The sequence below is a fragment of the Lactuca sativa genome, chromosome 8, assembly GCF_002870075.4.
Source record: "Lactuca sativa cultivar Salinas chromosome 8, Lsat_Salinas_v11, whole genome shotgun sequence".
Lineage (NCBI taxonomy): Eukaryota > Viridiplantae > Streptophyta > Magnoliopsida > Asterales > Asteraceae > Lactuca > Lactuca sativa.
In genome coordinates this window covers 64,667,677-64,677,953 of record NC_056630.2, presented here as the reverse complement: position 1 = coordinate 64,677,953, position 10,277 = coordinate 64,667,677, and the positions used below count along the sequence as shown (strand labels likewise).

Sequence of the window (10,277 nt, the reverse complement as noted above, 5' to 3'; positions counted from 1 at the left end):
TTTGATGTGGTTTCTCAGTTGTTAAATATTATTGGATCTTCTTACAAACGACGAGATAAGTTAAGAAAAAAAACAAGCAAATAAAGTTATGGAAATAGTGGCTGAATATATGCTTTATGTGGTTTATGTTCATTTCGTTATGCTAATTATTCCACTAATTCATTTTATATGTGGTTTATTTTAGGTGAGCTTGAGAGTGGTATCAGTTTGAACCAAGAAGTCGGTATTAAACGACCGTCTGATACTCGATAGGGTTCTCATTTTGCATCTTTATTAAATATTTAAACCATATATGCTTCCATTTGTAATGTACTTGAAGACTTTGGTAAATTTGATAGTGATCGTAATCGTAGAGCTGAAGCAATTCACATCTTAAAGTGTTTAAAATCGTTTCATTTTGTGTTTTGTCTACATTTGATGCTTGATATATTGGGAGTGACGGATCATTTGAATACAATACTACAAAGAAAAGACCAAGATATCGTAAATGCCATGAATCAAGTCAGTAGCTCAAAAAAAGCACTCCAAGAATACAATATATATATATGTATGTATGTATGTATGTATGTATGTATGTATGTATATTTTTGTTAGGTTAACAACTTGCACCACTATCAAGTTAATGTATTTAAGGAAGTGATTGTTATGCAACTTCAAGAGCTGAACCATCGATTTAATGAAGTAAAAAACGAATTTACTTCTTTGTATTGCTTGTTTGTGCCCAAGTGAATCTTTCAAAGCCTTTGATTTAGATAAAATAATGAAAATGGCTACACTTTATCCGGATGAGTTTCCAACAGAATATGATCTTTGACTTCTTGAAGTGAAACCTAGAAATTACATTAAAGATGTGCGAGAATATGAACGATTTAATGATTTAAAGATCATCGGAGACCTTGCCAAAAAGATGGTCGAAGAAAAGAAGAATATAATATTTCCTTAGATTTATCTTCTTGTGAAACTTACAACAAGTGTGGAACGCACATTTTCAGCAATGAAGTTCATAAAGACTGATATACGCAACAAAATGAGTGATCAATTTATGAGTCATAGTTTAGTGTCGTATATTGAAAAAATGTTCTAAAAGGTATCAGTAAGGACACAATTGTGAAAATGTTTCAAGATATAAGACCTCGTAGACTTCAATTGTAAAACTTTATTATAACTATTAAAGTGATGTTTAAATATTTAAGCATTCAACCCAATTTGTCACCACTATTATTTTGTACACTTTCATATTTTTTTGGTTTTATTTAGATAAGGAACCATGTGGTTTTTTATTCTAAATCCGCTACTGAAAATATAATGTGTGTGTCCATATATATATATATATATATATATATATATATATATATATATATATATATATATATATATATGAATGAGTTCTATGGAAAACAAATAACTAGGACAACATCTACCGGAACCAATAATCAAATGACACATGTCCATTTCTTTCTTCACAAGTAATGTATTGTGGAAGTGATGTGTTGTCATGTTTTCATTGGTTCAAATATGTGTTGCCCTAATCATTTATTTTCCATATAACTCATATATATATATATATATATATATATATATATATATATATATATATATATATATATAAGTGTGGATCCGATGATGACTCAAAAATAGTGACGACTGCATGGACAATTCTTTACCACCCACTTCGTTAATGACTTAAACGTCAAACCCACTACGTGGATGTGACGTGTTCGCATGCGACGCACATCCATAATAATTAATACAGACACAAGGATTTAATCATTTGCGATGAACGTCCATGATACATAATTTAAGTGAGTTTTATTATTTATTTTTGTTTTATTTTTATTATTTATTTTATTTTAATTCAAAAAAATAAACATATATATTCTTGGTTTTAAAGTGTATAATTTTATTTTTCGTTTTTTTATATTTTTTATTCTTTAAATATATTTGTTATTTTGTGTTTTTTTTTAATTTTTATTGTCTTTAGTACATATTGAAGTTGCTAGAGTTTTTTATTTTTTATTTTTTTATTTTTTTATGTTTTTAAACTAAATATTGCTTTGAGTTTTTAATATTTAACAATTATAAAAGTGTTAAATAATATAAATGTTAGGCATCATAATATTTTCCGTTCATACTATTTTTGAACCATATTATTTTTGAATCAAATTATTTTGAATTATAATATTTTGGATCATAAAAACAAATTTTTGATCATTATATATTTTGAATTATTTAATTTTGAATCAAAAAAGATATAACTAATGATCATAAAATATTTGAATCAAAATATTTTTTGATCATAACAATTTAAAGATAAATATGTTGAATCATAACTTTTTTTAATTATAAATATTTTGAATTATCTCATTTTAGATCATATTATATTCCACATTAAAAAAACATTATAACTTTAAAAATAAAGTATAGTGTCTAAACAGTTTTATTTATAAAAAATTCATAATATATGATATATAATAAACCTTTAAAAGAATTTTTAATTTGGAGAACAGAAATTTCAACGTCTTATTTTTTATAAAAAATTAAAATCATTTAAACAAAACTTTTGTATCCTTAACAATATATTTCTAAAAAATTTCTTTTACAAACTCACTAAAATAGTATTATGAAGAACTCTATCATTTGTTATTTTGAATTTGGATAAAAGAGTTTCCGTTATATTTTATAAAAACAATATTTCTTAAAATTAGAAAATAAACCCTTCAAAAACTTATTTTAATTTTTTTTCATAGAAAGTCACTAATATAATGAGAAGTATCCCTTAAATTTTTATGATTTTTGGCATGTGTTTCCCTTCTATTTTTTTCTTTGCCTATTTAACATTTCAAACAATTAAATTTTCTTGGAAATACCAAAATCTCGCACATAATTACAAAAAATTTATATCATCTCGCGGGATTTTGACGATAAATAAAATTAAATCTTACTCAATGTGTCCAATATTACTGTGTTCAAGACAAATAAATGTCAGAATTGAAATGTTTACAAACATGTGAAAACATGGTATAGTTACTTTTCTTTTAACTAATGTCAATTTCTAAAATGTGAAATTAAGATTTGCCATTTTTAAATAACTAATGTTTCCTTATAGACTATGCTGATTGTTTTATTATTTACTTTTCACTCTCAAAAGACAATCTTCTTTAAAGAGTTCTTTTACTATCTTTACAAGGGAAAACTCTAATGATCGGGAGATTGTTAATTGCTTGAAATCTTCAAGAAAATCGAAAATGTTTTTTTTTTGTTATTATATTAAGCAGTGTTATGATTTAGACTAGACTATGTTGATTGTTTTATTATTTACTTTTCACTCTCAAAAGACAATCTTTTAAGGAGTTCTTTTACTATCTTTGCAGGAGAATCTATGAGCTCTAGTGATCGGGAGGTTGTTGATTGCTTGAAATCTTCAAGAAAATCCAAAATGTTTTTTTTGTTGTTCTATTGTAGAGAAAATTTGAAATTTTGAAAACTTTGACATTTACATTTCTTTTTTACAGGTGTATAAGTTTGGCACAACCGTCTCCTAAAATGGCCTTGACAAAGGAAAGCTTGACATGTCGTTACATCTGACCTTTCTCTCTCTCTTTTTTTTTTGTTAATACGTTGTGGTCTGTATATGTGTATGTGTATTGGTGTGTATCTAACTATCTATGGGATAAAAGTGTGACAATTGGTATTTGATAGAACATCTATTTATCTACATTTAAAAATTTATAAAAAAAAATCCGTTTATACAATGATTGTTCTTAATATCCATATGCACAAAGTTGAATATCCATTTAAGGTAGTAAGGTACTGAGGAGCTATTGCGATGAGGAAGGTTGGGGTTTTCTTGGTCTTTTTGGAGTCGTGGTTTGTTCATGATACTTGGTTTGCTTAGCGGTGAGGATGCATTTCATTGTTTTTTACATAATATGTTCATGTGCTTAATTATAATGTTACTTGATACATACTTAGTCCAGCCATCAAACTGCGCTCTCAAAGTTTTGGTGTTGATGTGTTAAGTTCGAAGCATGCGAGTACCAAATGTTTGTCATCTTTGTGTTGTATTTTTGTCTTCAAACTTTGGTGATAAAGGCTAACTAAGGTGTTGTTTGTTTTTTAGAAAAAAACTCTTCAGACCTCTTATTGTTGCACGACGCAGCACATGTGTAACACTTTTCATCTCGCAGCTGTTTGTTTTTCAGAAGTCTTCGGATTAAAAAACCTTTGCGCGTGTTCTTCTTGGCGCAACACTTGTTTTGCCTCTTCCTACCTCTTCCAACATCTTCTTCTTCTTTTTTTCTTGCTAAAATATTGATTATATATTGTTGAAATCTTATTTCACATTTTTTTCGTTTTTTTTGTTGAATTTTTTTATATTGAGTAATAATAATTTGTTGATAAAATATCATTATTTTATGCTAAAACATCTTTATTTTTTTTTGTTAAAATATCATTATTTTTTGTTGAAATATCATAAATTCTTGCCGAAATGCCATACATTATTAAATTTTCAGTATTAAAAACTATTTTTGGATTATAAAATCAGTTTATTTTAATTTTTTAATATCTGCAGCAGTATGCAGATGTTAAAAAAACAAGCATACTTCTTATTACAGTCTGCAGCTGTGTGGTCCACCTCTTTTACTGCAGAAGGTTGCAGAGGTGGTTCGTAGACTTTATGGATTTTTGCTTCAAAAAAACAAACAACACCTAAATTGTTGCTGCCAAAGCTTGATATCCACTCTAATCACTCAAGTTTCATTTACAGTTATAGTCCCTCCACTTATGTCCTCAAGTCAGTTAAAAGCAAAAATACAAATTTATGAGTGTTCACACCATTATCCATGCTTTTTCACACAATTTTTTATGCTTATATATAATTTATTTTTGTTGATGTGGTTTTTTTAATTTTAATTTGAATTTGATATATTTTTACAAATTTGGTTATTTAATCCCCTAAATACTTAGAAAATCATAATTATAATCAATTTTTATATCCAACCTTTTGATTATAAGATTTAGGCGTTAACTTTTTTGTTTAAATTTTAAGGTTTGATAGGTAAATCATAATTCCAATCAAAAGAATCATGGATTATGTTAAAATCAACTTTCTTTCCTGGTTTTTTTTTGTTAAAAGAATGAATTATTACAAATTTGACATGTTTAATAAATTTGGCATTCATATTCCAGGTTGACACAATTTGTGAGAATAGTAGTGAGATTGAGTCCTGCAACCGCTACCATATTGTGAGAATAGTAGTGAGATTGAGTCCTACAACCGCTACCAGAGTCATTCAGCTACATCTACTTTCAAATGTATAATTACAAAAGTTCTTCCATATATTAAAGTTCTTCATAATAGATTTCTTTATTACGTTGGTTAGATATTCTAAGAACTATAGTACTATGCAAATAAAAAATGGAAACATAACTACTCTTTTTTAGAAGCGACAAATTTTATTAAGGCCACAACTCAACAAGAAGAAAGGTTGGGCATGAAAAAAAAACTTACAAGGGAATGTCATCACAATTCCCATTTACAATTACTGAACTTGTCCCTATTTTTCATCCAATTAAACAGCAAGGACAGAATGTTATCTGCCAACGTAGAAGAGCTTATGCGAAGATTGTTGAACCATGTGTCGTTTCAAGTCTCTAATAGTTGACCATAATTGTTCTAGAAATTTCAAATTTAGGTCAGTTGTCACTTACAGATGGATAGGAAGCCATTTCACTCAAGAATTTGTAAACAATCAGAAGATGAGTTTTACGTTGCTTAGTGAGGAGGTCAAAAACACAATTCACATTAAAATGAGCATGAACCAGTGCAGGAGAGCCAAGAAATTTGCTTTTACTCTAGTTAAAGGTACAATCGCAGACAACTATGTCAAGCTATGGTCATATGGTAAGGAGATTAAAAGATCAAATCCAGGTTCAACTGGAAAAATTTATGTTGATTCAATGCCTGATGGTAAAAACTACTTCGGTAGGATTTACATATGCTTTCATGGAGTGAAACAGGGTTGGAGGGGTGGGTGTAGAAGGATAATTAACCTTGATGGTTGTTTTCTGTAAAGTTATTGCCAAGGTGAGCTACTTTATACTGTGGGTAGGGATGCTAACAATGGCATATTCCTAATTGTTTGAGTTGTTGTATGTGTAGAGAACGAAGAGAATTGGAAATGGTTTATTGATAATCTTACAGAAGATTTGATTGATCTTTCAACATGAAGTATTTAGGATTGTGCTAATATCTTATCAACATAAGGTATGGTACTTTTTTGTTAATGTGTTACAATATATGGTATGTCCTTCTAAATATTTATATCACTAAATGTATTTAAGGATTGTTTGAGGCAGTGAAAGAGTTACTTCCAGTAGCAGAACATAGACAATGTGCAAGGCATATCTATGCTAAATTTCGAAAAGAGATTTCCTGGAGCACAATTTGAAAATATTTTCTGGAGGGCCAATAAAGCAACTACCGAAGCACATTTTAATGCAGCCATGAAGGAGATTCAAGAACTAAATCATGCTGCCTTTATGCATCTTATGGAGAGAGATCCTAGGACATGGTCTTTGGCTTTCTTTAAAGTTCACCAAGGTTATGAATCTGTAGAGAATGGATACTCTGAAAGCTTCAACAGTGTTATAATGGATGCTAGGAAGAAACCGATTATCAGTATCTTATAGGATATTCGTATTTATGTCACACAAAGGATGGTTAAAATGAAACTTAAGGGGCAATAATGGGATCGTTTAAATGTATGCCCTAACATCAGGGACAATTTGAATTTGTTAAAAATGAAGCAAAGGTATGTCACTAACTATACTATTGAATGAATAATTTAACAACTTTGAATTATAGTTAACTATTGTTACTAAATTTAGGTATTGGCAAGTTATTTCTTGTGGGGTGATGGAGTTTGAAACAAGAAACCTAGATCAGTCTTATGTTGTTGATGTCCAGAAGAGGGAATGTACATGCAGGTTGTGGAAATTGAATGAATATGGTTGTGTGCACTCAGTTGCAACATTATCACTCTTAAACACTACACATTATCAGACACATGTCGAGAGAATGTACTTTACAACATTATACTATAATACTTACAAAGAGCACATACATGGGACGCATGGAATGAACATGTTGCCATCTACAGAAAAAATCCCTCCTTTGCCCCCAATTAAAAGAAGAATGCCTAGCAGACCTACTATCAAGAGAAAAATAGATGGTTTAGAAAGGTCTGGCAGACACACAGTATCAAAGGCTGGGAAATCAGTATGTGGCGGTGTATACAAACAGAAAGGACACAACAAGACCACTTGTTCTCAAGTCGAAAGGCCTCTTAAAACTAATGGTTGGAAATCACAAGGTGTGTGACAAACACAAGAGTCAGTGAACATGGAAATGGGTGGGGAAGATGTTGCAATGGCTGATGCTAATGGGGAAGATGTTGTAATGGTTGATGTTGGTAGTTAAGATGATAGGGTTAATGAGAAGGAAGTACATTTTGGTAAACTGGAACAGCCAAGGGAGAGGAACAAATCTAAAAGAATCCTTAAAATGATGTTGGGAAAAAATTGAAGGTGGAGGTAGAAGTGCATCAAAGCCTATGGAGGTGGATTAGTGTGGGTGTAGTATACGGGGGAGGGTTATAGACAAGGGTGTTTATGTAATTTTTTTATTTCTTTTAAAATGTTTATGTAATTTGTATTGCATTTTAAATTTTTATTTGAGACGTTGGTTTAAATACTTTCCTTAATTGCCCCTTCATTTATCAATCAAGAATAAGTGCATGTTACAACTGTGGTCCATGCATGTTTTTTTTTCCATATTTGGTCCTATCAATGTTGTACCACGTATGATATTGAATATCATTTCTTTTAATAAGAAACAAAAAATATCTTCCTTCTATTTTTTTTCCTAATTTGGTAACTTTCTAGCCATGTGAGTACTTACTTTATTCAGTAATTTGTATGTGCAAGTTGTAGGGACTGAGGGGCCTAATGTCCCAATGTGGCATATAAAACAAAAACCTTTTTCCTTTAAACCTTTACAACATGTGGTCATATAAAACAAACCTTTTTTCTTTATACCTTTACAGCATGTGGTCCCAAATCTGTATATAGAATAATCTTTTTTTTCCTTAAAATAGAGCAATAGACATGAACAAGTTCAACCTTTGGGTCCTACAACATGCGTTGATATATACTAAAATAACGGGAAAATGTGTATATAGTCATAATAGTCATTTGCACTAATCTGAGTTTTGTACATAATCCTAGATAATACCATTCACAATGTTGTTCCTAGATATTGAATAAGACATCGAAAAGAGTGGGTTCCATATTTGCCAGCCACATACAACACAATATCTACCATACCAAAACAAGAAAACCATAACTATACTACTGGGTTCCACCAAAACCACTTGTAAAGCAACTACCCTTCATCAGAACCACTTGTAAGCTGCCACCATTCCCGTAACAGCGACCAGTCCGAATAAACTTGTAACAGCAAGCATCTTCTTCATCTTAACTATGTTAGTCGATGCCCTGACATATGCTGGCTGGAGTGAATAAAAATGGCTCCTCAGGTCATCGCTCAAATGGGACACCTCTAACATCCCTACCCTTATATCATCGACCTCAAGATTCATGGAATCCATTTCCCAGCGCAGACTTTCACTGAGTTGACGTTGGTCTGCATTGAATTCTTCCCTGACGAGTGAAACCTCAAGCTGAAGTTGGAGAACGGTGATATGGATGTCCTGTGGCTCACTTGCAATAGAGTTGTTCGCTGGTATATGGTGCCGATCTTCAAAGGACCAGCTGTTGCGCGACGACGTAACATAAGGCATGTTTGGCTTAGTTAGGGTACGATTTGCTTTGCAAATTTAGGGCAACGAAGTTAGTGGTTGTGATCATTTTAGGGCACCAACATGCGTTTTATAACCACTTCGAGTAATGAATAGTCTGAAACTTGCGGTACGGTTATTGGCCAAAACCTCAAAACATCGTGGTATGGTCCTACTCGATTACGTATTGGTTTATGTTGCGTTATGTCCAAAACGTTTTTGTTTACTCCAAGTCATAACTGAGTTAGCTTAACTTGCTTATGTGGCGTTTGTAACCGGTTAAAAAAAGTTAAAGGGAGTAAATCAATAGGTCTCAGCACAATTTGTTCCTTTAAAAGGAAAGAAAAAACTATAGAGACTGAAAAGGTAAAGTCAAAGTACATAATAGGGTCGTTGCGTCATTTGCCCTTAACTTATTTGGTCTTTAGAGTTTTTCAAACAGGGTCGTTGACGTCTCTAACCCTCTCTGCTCCTCCGTTTACTTTTCCACACGGTTCATGGAAAATATATTTTGTTGGCTAGAATCCTCCATCAACTTGAATTAAGTTTGCTTCTAATTGAGTGATGATGCTCCTCTCTACCACCCTTTACAACATTAGAAAGTTAATATTATAATTGACTTAGATGGTCTTATTCAATCACGAAATTTTCCTACCCATAAATTTGTCACATCAATTATGTTGGACACCGGTTGGTTTGATTTTCGGATTTGTCATTGAGTATAACTTAATCGAGTCAACTCGTGAGATACTCAAGACCAAATCGAAAAATACTTGAAATCAAATTGGTTCAAGTCGATTCGAGTTGAATATGAGCTACTCAAGTAAATTATCGAGTAAAGCTCGAATATTGAATACTCGGCTCATAAATTTCAAAAGCTTAATCTAGCATAGTCATATTTATATTTTTACCATTTCTTTTATTAATATGAACATATAAAGGAGTCAGAAGATATGAAGGAGTCATAGTGTGCACACACGCTTAATCACATTGCTATTAACTTGTAATGTAATTTTATATTTTTAATAGTTAATTGAATGTAGTCGAACCGAACTTAAAGTGGAAATTAATTTATCAAGCTCCAGGTTGAATATGGAAATTAATTTATCAAGCTCCAGGTTGAATATCAAGCTCGAGTAGATTTTTAAGCTTGATAGTAATCGAATCATCTCAATTACACTCCTAAGAGTATAAAGACCACAAAAAATGTCATAACAAATGGCCGAGTGTATGCCACGCTCATCCACATTGAACGGTATGCTTTAACGTATTTTAATGATCTTCTTATATGATAATTTCTTTTAAAAAAATAGCAAATTTAATGTCTTTTGTACTTGGACTTTTTGAAAAGTGTTAGGGAGTACTTTGCCTTCTAAGATTTGTACGATCCATTCAATTGCTAGACATGATATAAGT

The 10,277-nt window shown here is 31.0% G+C and overlaps 1 protein-coding gene across 1 annotated transcript; it reads left to right on the top strand.

The window, feature by feature from the left end:
* Nucleotides 1-6,804: 6,804 nt before the first annotated feature.
* LOC111921176 (uncharacterized) lies at nucleotides 6,805-7,384 on the top strand. Its single transcript, XM_023916747.1, has 2 exons — nucleotides 6,805-6,815; nucleotides 6,892-7,384. Exons 1-2 carry the CDS (start codon nucleotides 6,805-6,807, stop codon nucleotides 7,382-7,384), a joined length of 504 nt encoding a protein of 167 aa, XP_023772515.1.
* Nucleotides 7,385-10,277: the final 2,893 nt, after the last annotated feature.